A 25,873-nucleotide genomic window follows, 5' to 3' on the forward strand; every position below is an offset into this window, starting at 1 on the left:
ACACAACTTCAGTTATATTACTTCCCTATGCTTGTGCAATTTTGCACTATCTGAATAAGACTTAGAGCCATGGTTTTTTATATATATTTCACGTAAAGAAGCTGGATGGGGCACGAATCAGGCAGGGTGATGAGAAATTTGATGCTAGAGCTGGGTCTTTGCTGAGCATGTTTTCCAGCCTCTCAGTGTGATCTCAGGACAGCTAAGGGCCACTAAAGCCCAGTGGCCTGGATACCAAACCAAAGGAATTCAGACATGTACAACTTTCAAACATATTTCCAATGTTAGGCCTTCTCAATCTGCATACCATGATCGTTTGTCTTAGAATTTTCTGGAGCATTGAGCAACTGCTACAACAGCTAAAAGGTTCAGAAAGATACACTGCATCAATGCCAACAGCTGGAACGAATGAGGATCCAAACACGAGCATAAGCCTCAGCAGCAGCTTCCCGCAACTCCTGCTCCCACACTGACAATGAGCCCCAAATGCTTGCGGTGATGGATGAGCCATAGGTACAGGGGCTGCACGCTCTGCTGCGAGTTGCTAAGCTCCAATATCTTCCGCTCCAGCACCTTTTGTTGTGCAGATTCTCTCCAAAAGCCCACCCACATCATGTATTGAGAACCTGTCAATTGCGCGAAGGTCTTGCAATCGCGAGGACAAGGAGTAACGGAGCTCAACAGATTACTGATACAGGGGGAGCCGAGCCTTAATCCAAAAACTGAAATCGCAGGGCCGGTGAGAACTGAATGCAATCTCTGAATGATGTCAGTCACCCTCTCGCCTCTGCTTCTTTGCCGATCACTCGCCAAGCTTCATGCGGATCGGGGGGTTGCAAGTCTGGTTCCTTCCTCGGGCTCACTAGTCTGAGGTCTAAAAGGCCATTTTCCTTATCATTGCTGTCGTTTGCAGTGGCTTCCATCACAGGAAGAGCGGTGGACTCTACTGGGACCATGGATTTCACGTGTTCTTTTAGCGATTCAAAACCCAATCTCCAGGAACCCAAGAAGTCTTTAGCCACAGGGTCAGAGAGCATAGCTGCGTCCTACAGCCTCACTCCTGCTTTATCCACGTTTCGGTGTCATAAATCGTAGCCCCATCTATTACTTCTACATTACGGGAGACTAAATTGAAGCTTTCCACTTTAGCGTGATGCTTCTGCAAAATCTTTCCATTATTTTGCAAACTGCCTCCTGCTTGCTCCCATTGTTCCCCAGTTGCTCACATCTGTCCTGCAGAGGTGATTCTAGCTGAGCCGATGAAATGTTGGGCAGCCACATTTCTCTCAACGCTTCCCCATACAGGCTTCTATGTCGATTGCATTTCTCCCAATGCACTCTCCATGGCATCCCTGAGCCTCGCGTTTCTCTCAACGCACTCACAGTAAGGCTACTCTCAGCCGCGCACTTCTCTCAGCGCTCTCTTGATGGGGCTTCCTTCAGCCCGCTCCAGACTGATCTGCTTTTCATGTCTCTGTTTGTGCGCCAGTTGTGGCAGGAGAGACACAGACCCCGTTGAAGGTGCAGAATGAAGACGTTAGTTGTACGTGCTTACAACCAGTTATACCCACGCAACAACCCCTTGGACACATGTAGGAGTCAGGCACCCTGTGTGTGTTTGTCTGGCGCAGGTAGTTGTTGAGCTTATTTCCTCATTTGTAAGGTCTTTTGTTCATAGTGTCTTTCTTTGTCCCACAGGTCTCGCTGTACGTCCCCTCCCCCAGAGGAGCCCATGTTTTCTGCAATCTGTGAAAAAATTATGAGGACTTGCTTTCCCTAAGACCTAATTTTAACTGAAATCATGTGGTCCCAGTCACAAGTTTTCCTCACCTATTCCTGCTTCACCTTGTTCTATCTACTTGCTGCCACATCGTCAGTCATTCCTTTTCTGCTTTTCGTTAGCTTTGCTTCCAAATCTTGAAGAAGAATAGCAGATACAAAATTTGTCTGGGTCTTTGCAGTAGATATCACAAATAGCCAGAGAGTTGTAGAGCAGCAAGTTACTGTCAATACATATGACTTACAGAACATGTTAAACCATTAACATGTTGGTTGCATTAAGCGTCTATGTAGACGTGCTCACCTTAGCCGTAGGTAAGGTGTTTGCATGTTGTTATATCTCAGATCATGGCAGCTCAGGGAATTCCATCAACACCAACAGGTGGAAGAAAATCTCTCTGTGCTATGCAGTGTACCATCAAGGCTGGACTAAAGAATGACATACTGCTTCTCTGTGATCACTTTAAGAGTGATTTTCTCATAGCAGGGACAGGAAAGTCATGGTACGAGTCAGGCTTATTTTTCTGATTAAGTTTTATAGGCTCAAATTTATGAGGCTTGAGGAGGAGAATCAGGAGTTTCCAAACTGCACCTAAAGTCTTAATGACTTTTGACTACTGGAAGTGGGATGAACTTTATACACTGTTGTACAGAATCTTCCACTGACTAGCACTAGCTCATTTACATTCTCTCTTCCCTCATTTATGCATTTGTATTGTAGCTGGACCACCAACCTTTATTTTTTCAGGCATTAAGTTAGAAAAGGAAGCAAATACACTTGATTAATGAGGTATTTGAATATGAGAACATGAAACCTAGAGAAACAAAAAACTTAAAGAAATTTCCTTTTTTAAAATTTATTTATTCTTTATTTATTAATAGCACCCAAAGCTGCATTATATTAACACAAGCAATAAAGTTTTCATATTTTACTCCTACCAGTGCATTTCCAAATCCAGGTGAAATGCTGGAAACAAGTAATGCTGCCATATCATGAACACAGAGTGTAGATCAAAATGATACACCACTTAAAATGTATCCCCATGTAATTAAAAAAAAAAAAAAAAAGGAAAAAAAAGAAAAAAAAAGTACACACAAAACAATCATAGTTTGGGTATGAAACCTGTAATCTAAGCAACTGTGGCCATTTCTATTTCCACAAGTACTGAAACAACAAAACAATGGCTGTAGGAACTATAAAGATAACATACTTTATCATACTTTTTGCATTACTTTATTGGAAATTCCATGTGCTGGATGTACAATTTATAGCTAAGTGTGTATTGGCTACAATTCTACAAGTGTGTATTGTTTGTAATACAGAAAGAGTAGTGAAATGTATGGACCTGTCTGCACATTTAACAAAATGAACCAGCAATATGATAAAACTGCACCACATATGAATATTGTAAATGGTTAAGCTATGAAGTCATTTGTTCAAAAAAATCCAAATATTTCAAAGAAAAAAAAGTGTAGTAAAAAATGTAGTAAAACATAAATTACATTTAAAGGTCTGTACATGATCCATCCTGCAAACAGAAGACAAAACCAGCACTCTGTACAACTTTGCTTATTTTGGTCTTCTAAAGTTCAAAGAATTGTTTTCACTAAACCGGCAGGAACGAAAAACATGTTTTCACATGCAATCCAGCAGTAATTGCAGTAGATCAAGTGAGTTTATAACCCCCCACAAAACCCAACATTTTTACAATGTAGGAACATGTATGTGGAGTCTTTTCCTATACTTGACAACAAATATGCAATTAAAGTTGGATTGTTAAGTTAGTGCACACCTACAATATCCCCATTTTTGGTTAACAGTGTATTAAGGCTGCTTGCTGCTGAAAATACACAGCAGAGAAGGAATACTTCCATCCACAAATACAATCAGATGATCTCATTTGGAAGCCTCTGTCACAGTCATTCATAGGGAATGATGAAAGAAAGACATCCTCTCTCCTCTCATGTTATTCCACAGGATGTTGTGGATGCTCTAAGTTTATGTGGGTTCAAAATTACTTGTATAAACTCATGGAAGAAAATTCCATCAAAGGTTATTAAAAAAAAAAATTCCACCTCTGGCTTGGGAATTTCCTAAGCCACAAGTTGCTGGTGCTTGTGAAAACACTTTGGGAAATGATACGATTGTCCTTGTACTCTTCCCCAGGCAGAAACTACTCTCTTTGGAGACATGCTACTGGGCTAGGCAGACCCAGGGTCTCACTCAGCACAGCCTATTTTACATTGTTTCTCTACTTTTCTGGTTACTTTATACAACTATGGATCCATACTCTCAACTTGCTTTTTTGTTTTTGTTTTTGTTTTTCCCCCCCAGATTTGAAAAGCAAACAACAATCTTGTGTCCATTATATCAAAAGATAAATAGTATAAACTAAGCTGTCCATCACAACCAGGGCACTTCTTTATGCTGAGAGCAACTGTAGCTGGATTCCTTCCTTGTGTTAATGATTTAAGCATAATTCACTAACACTACACTCACATATCATGATGTGCAATGTTACTCTGCAATACGTTGCACAGCAACAGTACATTACTGAAAAGCATTTTCCCTCAAGAACTGTAGTACTGTAAAAAAGATGAAAGCCAGCAATTCTGTACCACCAACTTTGCAAAATGCTGACAGTGATAATGGTCAATAAATTCAGTATGTTATTATTGCTGCAATTAATATTGGTATATATATTTTTGGTTGTGCTTTTTTTCATATCAAAATCTCTGATGTTAAGCTTAAGGATCTACTGTGGCCAAGCACAGAAGTGAAGTGAAATTCTCAATAAAAAGGCCAAATTTCTTAAGCTTCTGACTGAATTTCTGCTTCATCCATCTGAAGTGTGTCATTATCACCCAGCAATTCTGTTTCTGGCACAGATCCCTCCTCTTCCTCCTCCTCCTGTACAGGATTCTGGGCAATGTCTTCTGTTCCATTGTTTGTGTCATCTGTGCCCTCTGAGAGTAGAGCTGCCCTGTCAGCCACTGATGCGTTGGAAGGAGCTGTTGTTACATAGCCTGTGCTGGTGGATCCACTCCCACTGTGGTGGGAGCCTGGTTTGGGAATGATCTGGGGGGGTATTTGCTGAGGAGCCATTTGCATTGGAATTTGAACAGAATAAAAATTTGGCAAGTAAGCCCCATAAGCAGGCATTGGCTGGTAACCATTGACTGGAATATAGAGTTGAGGAGGTGGGACCATTGGTCTCATCTGCCCTTTCATTTGTATGAACTGAGGTTGAGGAAAAGCTGGAGTTTTCTGCTTTGGTCCTATGTACCTAGCATTGCTGACATTACTAACAGGGCTTGTGCTAAGGGAACTTGTTTGTGTGGTGTTGCTTGCTCCAGAAGTTTGTGCTGAGCTGTTATAATTAGAAAGGTTTCCCCATGTTCTTAGTCTGTTGTGTATATCTTTAAATCTTGGTCTTCTGTTGGGAAATTCATTCCAGCACTCCAACATCAAAGTGTATATCCATGTGGGGCAGTCATCAGGACATGGCAAAACCTGTCGGTTTCTGATCATCTCAATGACATCCTGGTTAGAATAACCACAGTAAGGCTGCAGGCCATAGCTGAAAACTTCCCACAACACAACTCCATATGACCAAATATCTGAATCAATAGAAAACTTGCCATACATAATAGCCTCAGGGGACATCCAACGGATAGGAAGAAGAGAATTTCCCATCAGTTTGTAGTAATCAGCAGCATAAACTTCCCTGAAAAGGCCTAAATCAGATATTTTTACATTCAGTTTATCAAACACTAATATATTTCTTGTAGCCAAGTCCTTGTGAACAACATGGTGGCTTGAAAGGTATTCCATTCCTGCAGCTATCTGAGTGACAATGTGGAAGAAGTCTGCTGGTTCCAGAGTGGATTTTACTGTCTTGTCATCATCAGTGCTGCCAACATCTGAATGAGGAGATCTCATCACCAAAAACTCATGGAGATCACTGTGGGAACAATAACTGAAAATCATGCTGATGGGTTGTTCCTTTGTCACTATTCCCAGCAAACAAACAATGTTTGGATGCTGTAATCGTGCTCTCATCATTGCCTCGTGTTTAAATTCTTCCCGAAGAGATAATTCTGCTTTGTCTTTCAGTGTCTTGATAGCAACAGCTTGTGTCTGTTCACCTGGTGCAGTACCAAAAAGATGCCCTTTGTAGACTTTGCCAAATCTCTCCTCTCCTAGTTCCTCCATAAATCGCACAGTAGACAGATTGATTTCTTTAAGTTTAGCCTGAAACGAAGCAAAGAAAACAATCAGCAAAAAATCACAGTGCTTTCTGAACAGCAGAATCTACCAGTGAAAAGCTCGCAGTGGTTAAGTGTTCAAACTGGAAGATAAACTGGGTAAAAATTGGATAACTTTCGGATAACTATTTTTTTGCATATCCACATCAGTATATGGATTTTACAGTCAGTCTTAAAATAAGTTATTCTAGTAAGTGTAAATTGAACTATGGTGTAAAATATGAATATCATTACTTTCACAAAGGAGTTACTGCATTTCCTGCAAGTTAAATGAATCATCAGTTCAGAGTAAATCAGGGTAAGAATGATATTGTTATATTATAGTTGCCCTGCAGTTCTGCCCAGAGGTGTCCACTAAAGATGTGCCAGAAAAACCAAAAAAGTTGGCAGGCTATAGGATGAATTGAAACATCATTTCCAGTAGAGGGAGATGTGAACCCTCTCTCAGTTTCCCAGTGTCCAATCTGTCCTTTCTCCACCACTGCATGACAGTCCCTGTCAGTGGGTAGCAGTTTCCTGCTGAGAAACTTTGAATTAGCTCTGGTGAGGAGAATGAAGAAAGAGCTGCAGAAGGAAGAAGAGGGTGTCTTCTGATACAGGAAAGTAAAGGTGGCAAAGCCTTGTGAGAGAAATCCTCCTTCCCTCCAGCAGGGAAAGCAGGGTGACCTGATGAATACATCCCAATGAGCTCAGGCTGGAGCAGTCCCTGGGCAAGTCAGACACAGCACTGCTTCACACAGAGGGTAATGCAGCAGGAAAGGGTAAGACAGGCTGAAAATACTCTAACAGATAATCTGGGATCTGATTTTAGTGGCCAACAGACTGTGAACTGGACCAGAAAGTCTCCATCACAGTATAGGCTCAGCCATGAAACTTTCTCATCAAACAAAATCAATGACATTTGTTATAAGCAGTAATATCCTGCAAATATTAAGAAGTTGTGTGAACAGGTGTTACAAACTGTTCCAAACTTAGCACTGTTTATAAGAACTTGTGCCTTGTAAGTGCTATGATTAAAAGTTCAGGATTAGATATGAACACGATTTTAACATTTAGCTGACCTAGAAAATCGTATGAAAATGAGATCTTCAGACAGCAGCTGGAAGCCATTTTCTTTTCACCATCCTGGTGATAACAGCCTTAGAAATATGTTGCATCTCAGCTCAGCTTACTACTTAGTGTTTGCTGATAATACGAGCGGACTGACCCAACAGACTAGAGATAAAACACCATCATGCATCCTGCTAGAAACAAGCAAATCAGTTACGTTGTTATCAAGAGCAAAAAATGAGCTGCAGGCTGAAGGCTGGATCAGAAATAACATTTCCAGTCACTAAGACAAGAGGCAGAATGGGGACTGACAGGTAAGCGCAGATGTCATGAAATATTTTGTTCTGAAAGCTGCTGCCTGAGGCCAGGGTTTCAAGACACAGTTAAGTAAGTGGCAAAACCTGGTTTTCACTAAAGAAAATGACCAGCACAATATGAAAAGCAGATTTCTTGCAACATGGCTTAGTTCAAATACTGAAAATATGAGACAAGGTAAATCATAATCTTAGAAACATGCAGCCTAAGCAAATTCTGGGAAAAACACCTGTTTGTGTTGATTAATGAGTGGCATTTCCATGTCCTGGCTGGGAGATGCCATCAGCTGGCGACGCTGTGGTGTGGTGGCAGATGCTTTCTGCTTGTTTCTGCACATACAGACCAGAAAGAAAAGGCAGGCAATGACCAAAGGAATTGCTATGCTGGGAACCAAGATGTACAGGATTCCCATTTTGCTGTTGTCACGTGGACCTGTTGGCACAGAAATGTTCTTTGTTTACAATAAATATTTTTATGCATTCAACAATACAAAAAAAGAACTACAATGACTGTTAACATCTTTAATGAAAAGTAGACATTTATAAATTGAAAGCAGAAGTCACGTTACCCATTCTTTCTCAATAGTTTTTCAATAAATATTTCTATTAATTAGTTCAGAATAGCAGAATGAAGATAAATTTGTAGTGCCAACTTTTACAGTTTCTGATGGCTGCACCAGTATATTGGTTTATTTCACTTTATTTTTTAGACTTCCAGTTCTGGAAACTGCAGAAAATAGAACAGTATCATGTTCTGGGAATAAAAACAAGTAGTCTTCATCACGGTACATTAAGCAATAACCTCAACACGATAAACAAAGGCACACCACACAATCTGGCCTTCTCACTTCTCTCACTTGTGTGAGAAGACATTTGAACAGCATTTTATACACTTTCTACCTTCACTAGTACTCCTACTGCCCAGAATAAAGTAAATGTCAACTCTCACTGGCAGAGGTATTGTTTTTTCTGTACTTAAGGGAACAAAAGTGATTCTGTCGCTTTTCAACAATTAGACAGCTATCAATACATTTAATAAGACTACACTGGAACCTTTCTAAAATACTTTTTTTTATATTTAGAGACTGCAGGGTAGCATAGTTCAGAAAAATTCACTGGAACTATCTTTGCCCTTGTTAAGCCCCATCTGGAGTACTGCACCCAGGCCTGGGACCTCAACATAAAGAAAGATGTGCGGCTGTTGGAGCAGGTCCAGAAGGGGGCCACAAGGCAATCAGAATGCTGGGGCACCTCTCCTATGAGGAAAGGTTGAGGAGTTGGGCTTGTTTAACCTGCAGAAGAGTAGGGGAGTCTATAAGCAGAAAGAGGACCGACTTCCTGCATGGTCTGATAGTGACAGAGCACAAGGGGAAAGTTTTAAACTAAAAGAGGGGAAATTTAAATTAGATGTTTGGAAGAAATTATTTCCTCAGATGGCAGTGAGACACCAACACAGGCTGCCCAGAGATGCTGTGGATGGCCCATCCCTAGAGGTGTTCCAGACCAGGTTGGATGGGGCCCAGGGCAGCCGGATTTGGTGAGTGGCAGCCTTGCCCATAGCAGGGAGTTGGAACTAGATGGCCTTTATGGTCCCTTCCAACCCAAGTCATTCTATGACCCAATGATACAGGCAATCTGTAACAAAAACAGTTTTATGGCTTCCATGCTTTATTTGTTCCCACAGTAGACACGATTTTCTTCCTAAAGAAGCACAGTATTAAATTGCTTTGCCACATCTAAATACTGTTACCACTGTAACAGATCTAGAATGAAGTCTGCACCAACACAAGGAAGTAATCAGGACTGTATTGAGCTGTGAGAGGCTGCTTTTCATTTTTGCCATCATTTGTGCAGATAGTGTAGGACACTTCTGATAAAATAATCTGTTTTATGACATCTCTGCTTCTGTGCTTCACAGTTTCATTTCAACCAACCAGTGTTATATCTCCCTCTACAGGATCTTAAAATCCTTGTTGACTGCAAGATGTCATACAGAGAAAAAGCTAATACAATTGAGTAACATGAGCAAAGCAAACTTATATAGGTGATGTTCATCATCTAGCAAGAAAACATTAAATGTGTACAACACAAAACAACAGTGAAACATTTGAGAGATTAACTTATTAAGTGGATAGCACTTGTAAAATATGGACAATTCAAAATTACACAGGATTCAGGAAAATAATAGTGGAAAAAAGAAAGAGAATACATACTACAAGAAGGTATGTCACACAGTTCCATGCGTACGTTTTTATTCTTTGTAAAACACCAAGGCCCATCCATCTGACCCCCAGGATTCCGGCAATACGCGTGTCCTCCACCTAGCTCTGGAAACTGTGTGCTTGTTAGGTCATGGTTGTGGGGACTCTGGGAGTCCCAGTGCTGACAAATGTGGCCAGATTTGGTGACGCTGACTGTTCCTCTATAATCTGCTCCAGAACCGTTGTAGCACTGATGATCTGTTAGAAAGGGTTTGGCAAAAGGTTACAAATAACAAAATAATTAGGGGTCAGCAAATCCGTAACAGCTGCAATTTGTAGATCATGTACGTTTTTTTAAAAAAGTAATTTAAGTACTTTTAAGTATTTAAATTTAGGTCCTCCAAGATTTAAATCAAAGCTATGTGTGTTTTTTTTCTTTTAAGTTTCAAATCTGTGGCCCTCTGTTCTGTTTCAAAACCAGTTACGTTTGAATTCTCCCTTTCAGACTCTAAAGCTATGGCTATACACATCAATATTTGGTACTTTTGTATGTGAATTGGTACCAAATAGACATTAGATACAGAACAAGATGCACTGAACTGATTGAGAGATATGAGTTTAAATTCAGGAAAAGTCTTCTGATGCCAACAGTGCAAACTTCATACTACTTTTATTTCTCATAATTTCCTGATTTTCTTACACTGATGACTTCCAGAAGACACGTGCTGCATTTTGTTTCCTTGCCAGTTTTTCTTTCCTTTTTTCCTTTAGAAAAAGAAAAGGACATAAGCTTTTGTTCTATTTCTTATCTGCTGAAGTATCTTTATTTTCTCCCTTAGGCTGCTACCCTCTTTTCCTACCTTTTGAGTACTCATCCCTCATATTTGGCACCTGAACTGAAACACACCTTTTTCTGCATGCTTGAAACACTGCCTTCATCACTTTTCTGAGTCTCCTTCCCCAGCCCTCAGGAATCCAACTCTCACAAAGCTTCTTTTTCTCATTATCTATAAATCAAGAGTATATGCACTGCAGCTGTTACACCAGAGGGAGCAGCACTGACTCCAAGAGTCATAGACATCCATGCTTTCAAATCTTTACTGGATTTCTAACTACTGTTTTTATTCCCATTCCTTTTGCTTGATTTGGTTTTCCCATCAATTTCTGAGTTAACACTTTCTCAGTTACATCAGGCAATTGCCTCCCTAAAAGACAGCAAACATGGCTACTTTAATACCATTACCCCTGCTCTTTATGCATCTTTAGTCTCTAAGAGCTTCCTTGTTTAACATTTTAGGAGGATTGTGATTAATTGCTAGGAAATGGAGTAGGCAGAAAAACTGTGATCACATAACAACTGGTAATCGAACAACCCTTCTACTCCTGGATGCAAATACAGATCAAACGAAGTGAGATTAACGTTTTCCACCATCCTGTATGGGAGAAGAAAGACAGCTACACTCCAAGCTTGATTTAAAGAATTAGCACTCTTGTGGATTTCTTCACATACACAATGAACAGTGAAAGTTTAATTTCTTAGCAGACTTTTCCAATTAAACTTCTACAGCCTACTTAAGTTTTATTGACATGTAAACGGAGCTCAAAAATGGCAGTATGGGAGAACTTATCCAGAAAGTTAAGAACTAAGAGAGCAGTGAGGGACAGCTCATGGGAAGGGAAGGCTGCAATGCACTGCTTTCCTTAGCATAGCTGATTAAAACCTGTTGTGTGAATATGGAGTTTCATAGCCAACCGTAGTTGATATAACCCCTTCCGGTACAAAGCACCATCCTTTAAGCCTCCTCACCACCTTAAGTGTACCTTAAAATAGTGCAAGATTATGGTCAGTATCAACACTATACAAAGTAGGTAGCACACTGGCTTACATCGGCTGAGTCTCTCCACGGGGATCCCAATCCTTATGCAGTTGGCAGCTTCCAAGGTGTCAGGTCGTGGGAGATCCTCACACTTAGGCAACTGCAGCTGCATCAAGATGAGGGGGTTTGATCTAGCAATGTTGTACTCCTGTTTACACAGATCATTTTCTAGAACTTCACACTCATCCCGGCACAATTCCCGTGGTTTTGGGGTTCGGGAGCGCTCGTCGCACAAAGGAAACACAAAGTGGCAGAAGGATGGTATAGCAAACTGCGAGCACTGGTCAGACAAATGCGTAGAAGTGCCAATCATTGTAAATGCAGCTGGAAAGGAATAAAGGTACTGTTTAAGCATTAATTAACAATACATATGAGAAACAACGTAATTTTTACATTGTTTGCCTTTTACAACTTTCATCTTCTCATGATGGTGTGAAAGCCTACTGAGCAACAGGGAAAGAAACAAGTCTTTTCTACTGCAAAGGACAAAACCAAAAAGCAAACTGACATCTGCACATTTCTTGCAGAATCTCAGTTTTTAGGAAGTCACCCATGTGACTACTTTTGAGTAACTGTTGACATTTTATTAATCTTAACTTGAAAGGATAAATATCTAAGGCAAGAAACAACTGCCAGAACACTGACCTATTTTCCCAAAGTTTCTAGTTAGACAAAATTTGAATGAGCATAACTTAGCTTCTTCCCCCTTAAATGTTTTGATCAATTAATCAAGCATTTTTTAAGCCTCGACAGGCTTGGTATTTGGAGAGATGTTGCCCCTGGTAGATAAGAGAAGCCAAATACATATCAGTAATCAATTTCAGCATACTGATTATAGATCACATTAAGATGTGCTTTATGTTGGTTAAGACCTTGACCTTCCCCTTCAGCCCTCACTGTCTACACAATAATATTTATCTGGGAGTTTTCCTGCATGTTTTTTAAAAACAGACAAGTGGACATGTGCATTATGTATCTGGGGACAAATCAAATTAAATACAGGAACATTCATTCCCAACTGGAAAATATAACTTGTGAACAAGGTTTGCTAGACTGTACATCCACCAGTGTATACTGTAAAGAGAAAAGAAAATTAGTCCAAGTCATTCAGCAGTTTAGTTACAATCTGCATATCACTTCTTCCCCTCTTGTTCAGCTCTCTCCCTACCTACCATCTACCTCCTGCTGCCACCTGCTATGAGAGAGCCTCTTGTCTCTTTCTCAGCATAACATGCAGCAGCCTGAGCTCCAGCCTTTTGTACTGTCTACATCTTTCCTTATTTTAATACAGGAATGTAACCTTTCATCAGTCACCTGGGGAATATTGCATGCAAGCACAACATGAGGCTGTAAACAACAGCAATGAGGTGGTGTCCATAAGACAGAAAAATTAAACATATGGAGTGAAGCAGTCACAGTTGGCTATCTGAAAATTTTGTGAAGGTGCTACAGAATGTAGATTGGCATAAGCAAAGAATACCTAATTAACAATGATGGCCACAATTTGCTGGGAGGTGTCAAAAGCAAATAGGGTTGTATAACGATCATGCAGCACAGAAGCAAGACATGCAAACAAGGCAGGCAAACATGAGCAGTCTCTTGATTACTGGGTGCCAAAGGGCAGGCAGCAGTACTGGGAACAAAGCCTCAGCAGCATTGAGCATTTCCCCTTCCAAGTCATCTATATTGTTGTCACATTTCTTGTTCTTCAAAGAATGCCAGAAATGGCCCAGAAACATCACTAGACACTCATGTTTTCTAAGCTCCTTTCTCAAAGCTTGATTGCTTCTACAAAGCTACTGTGCACCTTAGAATTTATGTTTGTATTTCCAAGCCTCTTTCCAGATTGTCTCTTTCCAAACTGAAGACTTGAAGTAGAGCATCTGAACACAGTATGTGGGAAAGATGAAGACAGTATCTGAATGAAACGTGGGAAATATGTGGAAAAACTAAAGCAACTAAGGGGGTTGATTTTCAGTCAGATAGACATTGACCAGCACACCAAAGACATTGCTAATTACACACATCCACAGGTCAGGGTTAAGGTCCATACACTCCTTTTTGGTGGCCTTCCAGTCTGCTGAGTTTCAAGTTTTTCCATGAAAGCATCCTTCTGTTTTTTCTTTAAATGCAAAGGCTCAGATTTTCAAATAACCACATGGTTGGGATCAAGCAGAAGTACAGGCAGTATAGGCACAGTGAACATATTTTAAACAACAGCACAGCAATGAAATGAAAATCCAGAATGAAAATTCCCCATTGATTAGGTCTGTAAGTTTTTAATGAGGTCTTAGCATCTGACAGTAGGTGTCACCATTACCCAGTCACAATCTTCCCAGAGTGGTGGATGGCACTGAGTATAAAGAGATTCCACCGAAGACTTAAAAAGCATAGGCAAAAATACAAGCAAATTCTAAGGAGAAGTTGTCAAAAATACCCTGGTATTTGGGCTAAGAACATTAACCTTGGAACACTTACTTTACATTTAAGAAGAGTTACACAAAAAAAGTGTACTGTGAAATCTTCAGCATTTGTTTTGCATAAAGCATTTGGTATGTCCTTCAGATGTATATAACTTCAAAAAGTAGTATTATTCATACTGCCTTGTTAGACCCTATGCAACTGTATGTGGTGGTACACAAATTTTTTCTCTTAAAGAAGGTTTGGACCAGGAATTCTCCTCAAGTTCTACACCACCTCAAGTCCCAATCCTCAGCCTCCAAAATCCATCCAATAATCAGTGGTAGTAGGGAACCACCAACCAGATCATGAGTGTCCATGCTGTGCATTCCAGAAACAAATATCAATAATTATTTTCTGGAAGACATCATGATTTAGTATTTTTTTTTATTTGTTTCAGTAGGACATTATAAAAATAGCTCACAGAATTACAAATCTAATCATTTCAGATAAGTGAAAATTTTCCAATTGTTGAAAAACATTCAATCAAGGCAGAGAGGACTGAGGTAAAAGTGATATACGTACTATGAATTAATTAATATAGAATGGTAAAATAGGCCAGAATTGCAACATAGTACAAGAGAAAAGAGAGGGGAATGAGTCATAAAAGTATAAGGAGAGGTCAAAACTTGAGTTTCAGCAGCCCCATTATCTAATCACCATTTCCCAGTAAAAAATGGATCTGGATTTCTGGCTTGAAAATGAGCTTTTAAAGTCATATATTTAAAGTAATACCTTTAAGTAGATAGAGCTGACAAGTAAATTCAAACTTTTTTTCTTGGCAACTAGCTGTTTCTAACTTCTAGATTCAATTAGATAGGCATATCTGGCCAGATCACAGAATCATAGAATGCCTTGGGTTGAAAAGGGACCACAATGATCATCTAGTTTCAACCCCCCTGCTATGTGCAGGGTCGCCAACCACCAGACCAGGCTGACCAGAGCCACATCCAGCCTGGCCTTGAATGGCTGCAGGGATGGGGCATCCACAACCTCCTTGGGCAACCTGTTCCAGTGTGTCACCACCCTCTCTTGTGGTGGTGTGAAAAACTTCCTCCTAATATCTAACCTAAACCTCCCCTGTCCTAGTTTAAAACCATTCCCCCTGTCTTATTATTATCCACCCTCACCAATCTCCTTCCTATTTATGTGCTCCCTTCAAGTACCGGAAGGCCACAATGAGGCCTCCTTGGAGCCTTCTCTTCTCCAAGCTAAATAAGCCCAGTTCCCCCAAATCTTTCCTCATAGGAGAGGTGCTCCAGCCCTCTGATCATCTTAGTGGTCCTCCTCTGGACTCATTCTAAGAGCTCTGCATCTTCCTTGTGCTGCAGCCTCCAGGCCAGGATGCAGTACTCCAGACAGAGTCTCACAAGAGCTGAGTAGAAGAGGACAATCACCTCCCTCTCCCTTATGACCCCTTTCTTAATTCAGCCCAGAACACAGTTGGCCTTCCAGGCTGCAAGCGCACATTGCTGGCTCATGTCCAGCTTCTCATCCACCAGGACCCCCAAGTCCTTCTCTGCATGGCTGCTCTCAAGGAGATCTTCCCCCAGTTTGTATAAATACCTAGGATTGCCCCAACCCAAGTGCAGCATCCTGCACTCTGCCTTACTGAACCTCATTAGGTTCACATGGGCCCTCTTCTCCACTTCTCCAGCCTGTCCAGGTCTCATGGTCCTGGCAGACACGGACAGCCTGACCACCCATGAAGACTGAGGCAAAGCATTCATTCAGTACCTCAGCTTTTTCTATGTCTGAGGAAGTCAGCTCCCCATTACCTTTCATCAGAGGGGGAACACTCTCCTTGGCCTATCTCTTCCTGCCTATGTACCTGCAGAACCCCTTCTTGTTATCTTTCACATCCCTCACCAAGTTCAGCTCCATTTGTGCCTTGGCTTTCCTAATCCTATCTCTACACACACAAACAACAGCCCTGTATCCCTCCCAGGCTACACAACCCTGCTTTCACTTCCCATACATTTTCCTCTTTTCTCTCAGTTTAAGCTGCAGGTCCTTGCACAGCCATGACGATTGCCTGCCTCCCCTGCTCAAGTGCTTCTGCTGGGAGATGGAGAGCCATTGTGCAAATATGCTCCTGCTGGACTGTGTTAATTCTCTACAAGCATTTTGCTCTATTCCATGAATTCCCTTGCTCTGTTTGTTTCTATCAGAATCACAGCTGATCAGAGTCACAGTTATCAGTCTGATGGGAGAAGCTTCAATGAAGAAAACTCACGCTGATACACGGCCCACTGGAAATAATTCTTGTTTTGGAAACAAATTTCTGAGTGTGTAATGAAACAATCAGAGAAATAAGTCAGCATTGGCAGAGCACAGGAAGGTCAGCTCTTGCTTTATATAAAGCAGCATGAAATACAGACTCCCATGAGATTATGTATAGGAGAGAAAACCCGAAGGAAAAGCCACTATCCAGAAAACAATTTTTTCTTACATCAGAAGGCACTTTATTTTTAAAAAAATCTTATATTGGAATCTGTCAAGCAAAAAGTTCGAGTGTAAACAAGAATTCATTAAAAAGTCAATGTCCTACTATTTTACTTGAGGACATGGAAAGAGCTTTTATACAATAGTAGATATTCACCTTTCTTGCTCCAAGTTCTACTAACTGTAGAAGTGGGAAAGTGGGTCATCTACTTCAAGCCTTAATATCTTAATCATTGACTTATAAAACTGATAAGGATGACAAAAGTGCCTGTATTGATATTGCATTAGTTTTCTGTCCAGCTACAGAGATGTATAAGCTTACCAGTAATTCGATTTTCAATTTCCCCTTGCATCTGTAGGGAGTCCACATAAATGGTCCTGTTTCCAATGATTCGTGCACATGCAATTCCCCTGTATGGTTGACAGAAACCATCTTCATGGTAATCTTCTCTGCAAAAGACAAGTTAGGAACATATAAGCAGATGTCTAGGAATGCATAACACAATAATTTTTTATATATTCCTATAAAGGGAGAGAACCCTAGAAGATTATAAATTTGAAACTGTTCAATTCCCCAAATGAAGCTTTCTTCTCCAGTGCTGTCTGCGCTATCTCAGAAGTATTAACGAGGCACCTTGTAAAAAGAAAAAAAAGTAAAACAAAAACTGAGATTAATTTAAACTTCGTACACTAACAGTAATGGAGTTTGACAGATGAATCTACTAAAAAGCTGCTAGACTGAGACAGCAACACAGATGTTTTTACGTGTCCCCATTGATGTTTGCCATCTAACTACATCCAGTACAACCAGGCAAACAATTGGTTCTCTTCTCCTACCCCACTCTCTCCCTTTCTTCTTTCCTTCTGTAGTGAAGAGCAGAAGAGACCTTGCCAAACTTTAATTAAAATAAGGAAAAAATCAAAACTCTGAGTTAGGTAAACAGAATGAAAAGTAATGAAGGTTTTAACCTATTTTCCTCCTCTCTCTGGACAGAACCAATTGCCAAATTCTTCTTCTTACATATAGTTTAATTCAATTGAGTTAGTTTGTAAGCCAAGTTCAACTCCTTACATCACCATAAATACTCTGGCATAAAAGAACTAGCTCTAAGCCTTGGTGTTCAACACAGCATCCTCAAAGCCCAAGTAAATAATACAGAGCTGATGTGTAGATCATAACTATTTGAGTACTGCAAAAGACCCTTGTGAAGGAACTCTCAGAGTGAATCCTCACAACACCATGCATTTCCTCTGGTATGGCACAGCCAATGTGCTAGGATTCACTAGCTTGTGTATTTCCTATGACTCACCACACGAAGTGATGAAAAAAGCATAAAACATTATCTAGAAAATCATCAATTCTAGAACAACTCAAATCTTTCTTAGGAGTCAGTTCAAACACCTGAGGTACTCCTCTAATAATACCAGTAATATTTGAAGTATCACTTCAATACTCTTCTGCACTTTGTATGTTATTTAAAATATCTTCAGATATTATGTGTTTTGGCAACACATATTTCCATTTCTCTTACAAATATCTTCATCTTTCCTGCTCATCATGTCGCATGAGCAGAACAAGGTAATCAGTGAAAATGCGTAAAACCCTCAGCTGGGCCATATCTTCACTATAACCAGCTGTCTGACAACACCTAATTGTGATAAGCATCATCATCCAACACCTACCCAATGCTGAGTGCAGCTATCATTTCCGGTATCTTATTCTGTTTTAGAATCTTCCTTTCCTTTTTTTTTTCTCTCCACTATGGCTCCCTGGTAAAGCTCTTTGGGGAAATGACCTCTATTTCTGAAGTTATAAACTCCCTGGATGTGGGAGGGTGGGCAGGGCTGTCCACGTAGGATAGGCAAAAGCTGGGATCATTAGTTAACACCTGAGCAGCAATTCCCCTTTTCCTCCTCGAAAGACGATGACCTTATCCATCACACATGCTGATTTACTATATGAAGTGCCTCATGTAGTTGTTTGTCCCTTATTTCCTACCACAGTATGATTGTTATTTATTAAAAAACATTCTGTCTGAAGAAGTTTAAACAAATTCTGCTTCCAGAAAGAGGCAATTTGTATATTACAGTGGATGAAGAAAAGGAGGCATCTTTCAGGATCGATTAATTGCTACAGTGTAATTATTTCACACTCATAGAAAAAAACCCTCTAATTTTGCAACAACTGCAACATGCCTGAGGGGACAAAAATCTCAAAGTGATTTCTCTGTGCTTGCTTTATGATCCTTGACCATCTCAATAGGAAATAAGCAATTCCCATAATGAGCTGAATGAATATTTAACATATTTAACCTTTCTCAAGAATAAAATCAAACTATTACCCTGCAGAACAAAGTCTGCAATGTATCTAAGTGAAACTGTACCTCACACTTTAGCTCTCAGGGAAGGCTTTTCTTACCAAAATAAAATAAAATAAAATAATAATCTGTAAAAGCTAGCATGTGTTTGGTGATAAAGGCAGTATGATCTCTTACTTAGCTCAGTTTATTTATTTCTGTCAAGAACTTCTAAATGCAGCTTAGATACTATATATAAACACATATGCTCCCTTCTCTCATGATACAGTTAACTGCTGATTAAACTAAACTGGATATGACCATTACTATGGATGCAAGCAAAAGTAAACAGTAATCTGATGTCAGATACTCTGTCTGTAGCAGAGCTCTTGCTCTATGTGTGTCTTAGCCAAGTCGGAGTTGCCAGTGAGTAGTACATGGTCAGTACTAATAATAAAGGGGAGAAGAGTTACGTTAGTCTTCTGAGCAAAATAGCCGATTTTGAGAAAGCTGTAGTAATTACAAGAAACAATCTCCTTGCAGATTGCTCTTTCCCTCTGCAACTTGGCACACGGCAAAGTGTTTTTGCAGCAAAAAGCAAGGGATAGGAAATTTGATAAAATAGTGCAGGAGAAGCAGCATGCTCAGTTCAAACAGGCGGCTTTGGAACCATATGCTGTTTTGATTTGTGCTCTAAATAATATGCCAGCAATTCAGCTGCTGATTAGAGAAGGAGTTTAAAGCTGCTGGAAATAGGCAGAAATACTGACTCTTCAATTTCCTGCTCCTTGAGCTTTGAAGTCTATTCTGATCAAGAACCCTGGTTCTTCCTCCTAAAACCCCAACTTCAATTAGGATGAACGCCATCTATTAGTTTTTCAGGCTCAGAAAGTTATTATCTTATGCCAGAACAACAAAGTTAAAAAATAGGTTTTCTAATATAAAGCCAAAGCAGGAAAGAAAAAGGAAAAAAAAAAAAAAAAAAAAAGTGGCATCAGTGTTCTTATTTTATTTACAATACAGGGTCTATCTAAGATTAATCTTGTTTAACATCTCTGGAAACATGAAAAACAACTAAGCACTGGTAAAAAATCTACATGTTCCTTATCTCACACACAATTAAAAACAGTGTGCTTAGAAGGAGAATCAGAAGAAATCTGTATAAAATGGAAAACTGAACAGACAAGCAATGAAAAAGAATGATGACGATTCTGTGCTGCAGTGCCTATCTAATCTCCTCACAGTGGCAGAAACTGTGACTTCCAGGAACATGTGGGTCTGTAGGAGGGGTATAGGAAGACCTGTGAATTGGAGTAAAACACAGAATGCGGTTGAGAATCTCTCTAGATAGAGATATTCTATGAATGATTTGAATCCAGGCCTGTTGCTTTTAAGTTGTCAGGAGATGAGACAGGTGTTCCGGTGCAGGACAAGCTCTCTGCTCAGATGCCCCTCAGGACCTGAGGTCAGGCTATAACAAGCAGCAGCTTTGCCTCATACAGTTAGAAAAAAATGTTATTCAGGACTAATGGCTTTCTTTAACTATAAACTTTACCATGTAACAATTGTATCAGAGGTTATGCAAAAAAGAAGGTGAAGATGTCCTCCAGAAGCACAGAGACAAGTCCAGGGGTGCTACACGTGTTGCAAAAATTACATAGCACTGCTACCCCCTTGCAGTAAGCATTATTTTAATTTCAGGTGACACAGAATGAACACTCAACAAAAGACTATGGAAGCAAATACCTAGGAAACAAAGAGGCTTTTCTGAACGGAAAGTCTCATAAGCTGAAAGAATACATCTGGGTATAATACACTACATGACATCTATGTAACACAATCTATTGTATGCAACTGCCACAGTAAAGTAGGCCAGAGGGCAAATGAAACAAAAGAAGTCCCAGTAAATAAAAGGCAATTGTGGAAATTCTGTTCAGTACTAAAATCATCTTGTGAAGCATGTAAGCCTAAGGAGGGTTTTCAGCATTTATTTCATGCCCCTGCAAACACAGTCAGAGCTGACCTACTACCTTTACGTGCAAATGGAGGAAGTATTTGAATGCATACATCAGTATGATAAGAGATTCATATTAAAATGCAAGCAAGCCCAGAGAATTCCCTGTAATAATGATGGTTAATACTGAAAATTAAGTAACTAGAAATCAGTTCTTGCACAGGAGCTAGCTGGAGAAGGGGGAACTAAGCAACTTGCAGTAAATAAAATAGTAAAGAAAAGTAATTAAAATAGTTGGCTTTGCAATTATTTTAGCACTGAAAGTTATACTCAAGCAGTTTCCTAAAACTCATTTTTTAAGATGCCATAGAAAAGAGTAAAACAAATCTTCTGGTGTGTAGTTATTCTGTATGCAAAACTGAAGCATTATTTGTTCAAAGAATATTTGTATATACTCAAAAACACCAATTCATCAATTTTTTTGATTGCCAATCAAAATTCTGAAGTCCAATTTGTAGTTTTGAACCAAGTAAGAAGACAAAGTTCTTGAAGATTCAAGATAGATAGTCAGATTCAATACATATAAGAAAAAAGTCAATCTACACTTTTAATAAAGCTAACAAGTTACTTAGAATTTTATTTTGAGAGTAATTTGTTTCAGTACACTGAAATAATAAACCTAGAAGTTATTTAGGGGGATCTTCATTCAAAGAAATTACAGGATTTTGTTTAGTTAAAGAGGTAAGCCACATTAGTGTGTGGGAAGTCTGTTAAAAAGCACTGCAACAAAACATCAGGGATTTCTGTTTTTAATACATGTATACATCCATGGTTTGTTTACACTGCACCTCTAACAGGGAACTGTTAAAATCTGGTACTACAATTCTTGTTATTTGTTCCTTATACTCTCGACATAGAACATTTCAAGGGAGGGATCACTTTTCAATGAGGCTAAAATGAATTCACATGTCACAGCATTCACTATCTCCTACTAATACAGGTTCACACTAGAGAGAAGAGAAACATGCTATCTTCATCGTATGTAGTCTCATTTCTATAAAACTTTCTTCCAGTCAATAATATGGTAAGTCTATATTACTATTATTGTAGAAAAATACCTAGTACTTCCAGGTCAGGCTTGTACCTTCAAATTTCTGATAAAAGTATCAAAGAAAAGCAAAGCAAATTTTTAATGCAGTTTCTTCTTTAATCTTGAAGAATACTGCTTTTTAAATAGGATATAAAATTGTTCCTTCTCATAGACTTCATAATGTACTAAGGAGATCAATAAGAGTTAATATTACTGACTTGCGAAGCAATACGACTAGGGTATAAATATTTGATAAAGAATGGGATTTTTTAAAAGCCATATTGGCTTAATTGTTCATCCATTGAGAAGGGTTGGACTAATGCCAGCTGTTCCTGATGTTACTCATAATTTCTTCCTATACAGTAACATATACAGATGAATTGAAGGCTCCACTAAACTTTCCAAAACACGGGTGTATAGGAAAACCTAAAACAAAACAAAACAAAGCAAAACAAAACAAAGCAAAACAAAAACATAGCACTGATACAACACGTGCAGGGCTGAGTCCCACTTGAAAAAGCTAATTATTACAAGGAAAAGGATGATAGGGAAAACACTGCTGCTGCTGCAGGGCCCTACCTAGCTGGAGGCACCTTCGGCCAGCACTGCAGGGAATGGCATGTTCTTCTTGCTCTGCCTGCCCCCATGCTCAGAACAAACAGCTTCATTCTTTGGCCAAAGGTCTATCTGCAGACGACCCATCTTTCTGGCACAAACAATCATTTGTTTGCACATCTTCACAAGCACACCTAAAGATCAGCAGTCTTGGGATCACAGAAAATAGTGATCATAGTTACAATGTCAAAGAGACATCACTGAAGTAAAAAATGGATACAAAAACTTCTGTTCACTGAAGGGCTGTAATAAATAGTATCAGTAAAGGAGCTCAGTGTTAAAAAGTCAAAAACTAACAGGTGGGGAAATTTGTATATACAGTCATAGCTGAGTTGAAGTCAATGGACCTATGACAATTTACACTCACCAGGGATATGGCCCGTGAATTTTGCTACCAGATGCTCACCGAGTTTAACAACATTCCCCTACATCAACATTACAAGTTAGATAAATACTAATGAGTAGCATTTATTTTTGTGCTTCTTATCTGGGAAAAAATGTAATGAGATAAAACCTAAAAAATAAAGGTAATTAACGTTACATTTACAGAGCAACTGTGCTGAGTGTGATTCTGAGTGTGATTTGAATATCTGCTAGCTGTTAAAAAGTATGTTGTGAATTGAAACTCCAGATTCAATGTCCAAATAGAAAATTACAATTACTTATTCCACTGATTCTACTAAATGATGAATTTGTTAATCATAGTACTCAAAGTACCATTTCAAACCAGATAATAGATAAAGCATTTCACTGAAATTTTGTTAATGAAAGCACAGCTGCAAACAAATTTAGTCTTTGCAACAAAGTAGAGAAAAATAAGTTGTCAGACTGCAACTTCTCAATAACCTTATTTTTAGCCTACTGCAATTATTTCTACAACTGACTACAAAAGTTGTATTTTAAAATGCAAAACTCAGATCTTAAAGTCTGCTTCTAAAATTAATTTTAAATGTATATTCATGAGTCATAAAAGGAGGATGCTTTTAAAGCAAGGAATTTAAAAGACATTTAAATATACAAAGAGGTGGGCATCAATAATGTTTGAGCACATGTCTCCACTGAATCACAAACCAAACTGCTGTACTCAAAAAGCTCTGCTTTACATGGGTGTCGACACTCCCAAATGAGCCATACCCTTGCAGCAAGCTACTGCGTTTGAAGATTTAAGTGGATTAAAATCCATGAAAATCGGTGTTGACGGCCCTTCTTTCACTGAATCATTTTCCATCACTCCTGTAACACAAAATACACTGCACTCGCTAGAAAAATGCAGGAAAGAATTAAACATATAAAACAATGGCAAGGAGTGCGTGGCATAACGCCACATCCTACTGGTGCTTAAGGGTTTCCTGCACGCTCAGATATTTATCACTGCTGCATACACTTACAAGAGGTTTCACTGCACCAAAATGTAGTACTTCTCAACTATATAGAGAAGTAGAGACAGGGGGCTGTTCCTATGAAGGCTGTGTAGAATATACGAGTGACTCTACAGAAATACAAGTTACTGTACTGTTCTATCCATGACCCAGCACAGTCACTCAGTGAGTAACAAGTCCAGCTTTTGGAATATCTGCTTATTCATTTAAGCCATTTGCCAGGGGACAGAAGATAAATAATTTTGACATTTGTAATGCAGACTGTCCATCATGAAGATGAAAGAAGCAAAGCTAAACAAGAACACCTGCTTTATAAATTTCCACAAGGCGCAGAAGATTATTCCTGGATGCATTACCAGCCATCATCCTCTGACAACCACAAACTCTTTTTCAATTTCTTTCAATTTACTGACACAATATTTTCCTAAGTTCTCCCACTGCTTTCATAGCTCTCAACGTGTTGGGACAAAGTCTTGAAATCATGAGTCAGCTGGAAATCCAAGGAAGGCTGCCAGTCTGCTTTGTTGAGTATTGGGTATTTTCAGCAAAAACATCTCTGTTATCATTAGAGTTACAGAAGAATTTTAAAATGAAAAAGCTTCAGAAAGCCAGACTCATGGGAATGTGGACCTGGTCTTGCAGCATTCCAGATTTTTGCTTACCAAAGAAATCATAGAGCCTCCCTCCACACTTTTTTCTTTAAAAACAAGCTATCTTTCCTGGTGTGTTACAACTGTGTAATAAATGGTATCCCTCTAACATCCCTGGGGAAAATCTGTAGGACCAATGAGCCTTTCACAGTTCCTCTAACAAGCAGCTCCCTGTTTCTCTCACTGCCAGAAAACAGAATTCTTCCTCACTTTTTATCTTTCCTTCTCATTCCATGCTACCTCTGAGCAAGTATACACAGCTCAGCCTTACAAAGATCTTGGAAATGTTATAGTATTACTCATTTCATTAAAATCCATTGGCAAGATTTTATATGCATGTCTGTCTATGACAGGTAGGAGGTAGAAAGTCTTGAGAAAAAAAGAAGACGAGAAAGCATGGTCAAAAACAACAGCCATACAAACCCAAAGAGAAGGAGGCTACAACAAGAACAATGGAATTATTTTAAAAATAAATATGAAACAGCATGGAAATGTCTCGAGCTTTTATTATTAGCATTATCTTTAAGGATGGGAAATACAGCATTTTCTTCATAGAAAAAAAATCAGAGCTGGAATCTTCCAAAGATCAAACTAATTTATCTCTTTTTAACTTCAAAATATATGGCTTGGGTGTTCTGAAAAACAGGTCCTGAGAAAAAACACTATTTCTGTCATTAAGAAAAAATAAAAAATAAAAAGCACATTCCAAAACCAAACCACTACCAGGAAAAAGAATAGCCATTTGATTGCAACGGTATCATGTTCCCTGCTACTGAGCAGACACCTGAAACATGTTGGGACATCCCTTTTCCTAAACCCAAAAAATACTACCCAAATCTGTCCAGCCTTTATGTCATTTCCATCTTTGTGTGCTCATCCCAGCCTATGAGAGTGCAGACAGTAAGTTCTGCATATATCCAATCTACAGCAAACTTTGCAGAGTACGTGAGAAAATGAAACAGTTTGGCAACTGTGTCATGGTTGAAGCTTAAGGTTAAATGAGGCAATTATACAAGGAGCTTGCTATGAGCCCAGGAAGACAAAGAATTCTGGCATGGGAGGCAGTAGCAGGCTGGGGGAGCATAAAGAGGCTTCCACCAGAAGAGCTCTCCTTAATCTGGAGCAAAACTTAATATTTTTTCTCTTGCTATTCATTTCTGTTCAATTTGTAAGTGTGCTCCTTCTCCTCTGGGCTGGTCTGCTCTGAAGACAGTAGCCTGTTATTACTGCCATCTGCTTCAGCAACAGAGGTCTGGCTGGTATGGGTAAGGAATACAGACCTCACAAATTAATTCTGATGTGTCATCATGATTCCACATAATAGGATTGCTGATTTTCTCCAGATTAGGAAAATTAGCTTCTACACAGGAAATTTAATGCCAGTTACTACTAGAGCTCCTGAATTCTCAAGAAGAAAAATAGACATGAGTTCCTCTGCCCAGCCACTGAAAAAGGATAGGAAGAAGCCACTCTTGGCTCAGCAGCAACATCTG

At 39.4% G+C, this 25,873-nt stretch overlaps 1 protein-coding gene across 1 annotated transcript in view; it reads right to left on the reverse strand.

The window, feature by feature from the left end:
* Positions 1–4,023: 4,023 nt before the first annotated feature.
* Positions 4,024–25,873, reverse strand: part of ROR2 (ROR family WNT receptor 2) — a 145,776-nt gene continuing 123,926 nt past the window's right edge. Inside the window, exons 5-9 of the mRNA XM_085213447.1 lie at positions 16,718–16,845; positions 11,500–11,814; positions 9,626–9,871; positions 7,643–7,845; positions 4,024–6,034 (exon numbers count right to left, since the gene is read on the reverse strand). Coding sequence (XP_085069573.1) covers positions 4,592–6,034; positions 7,643–7,845; positions 9,626–9,871; positions 11,500–11,814; positions 16,718–16,845 — 2,335 coding nt within the window. The 3' untranslated portion in view covers positions 4,024–4,591. The remainder of the gene's footprint in view (positions 6,035–7,642; positions 7,846–9,625; positions 9,872–11,499; positions 11,815–16,717; positions 16,846–25,873) is intronic.

This window comes from Meleagris gallopavo, chromosome Z, assembly GCF_905368555.1.
Source record: "Meleagris gallopavo chromosome Z, MGAL_WU_HG_1.1, whole genome shotgun sequence".
Taxonomy (NCBI): Eukaryota; Metazoa; Chordata; class Aves; order Galliformes; family Phasianidae; genus Meleagris; species Meleagris gallopavo.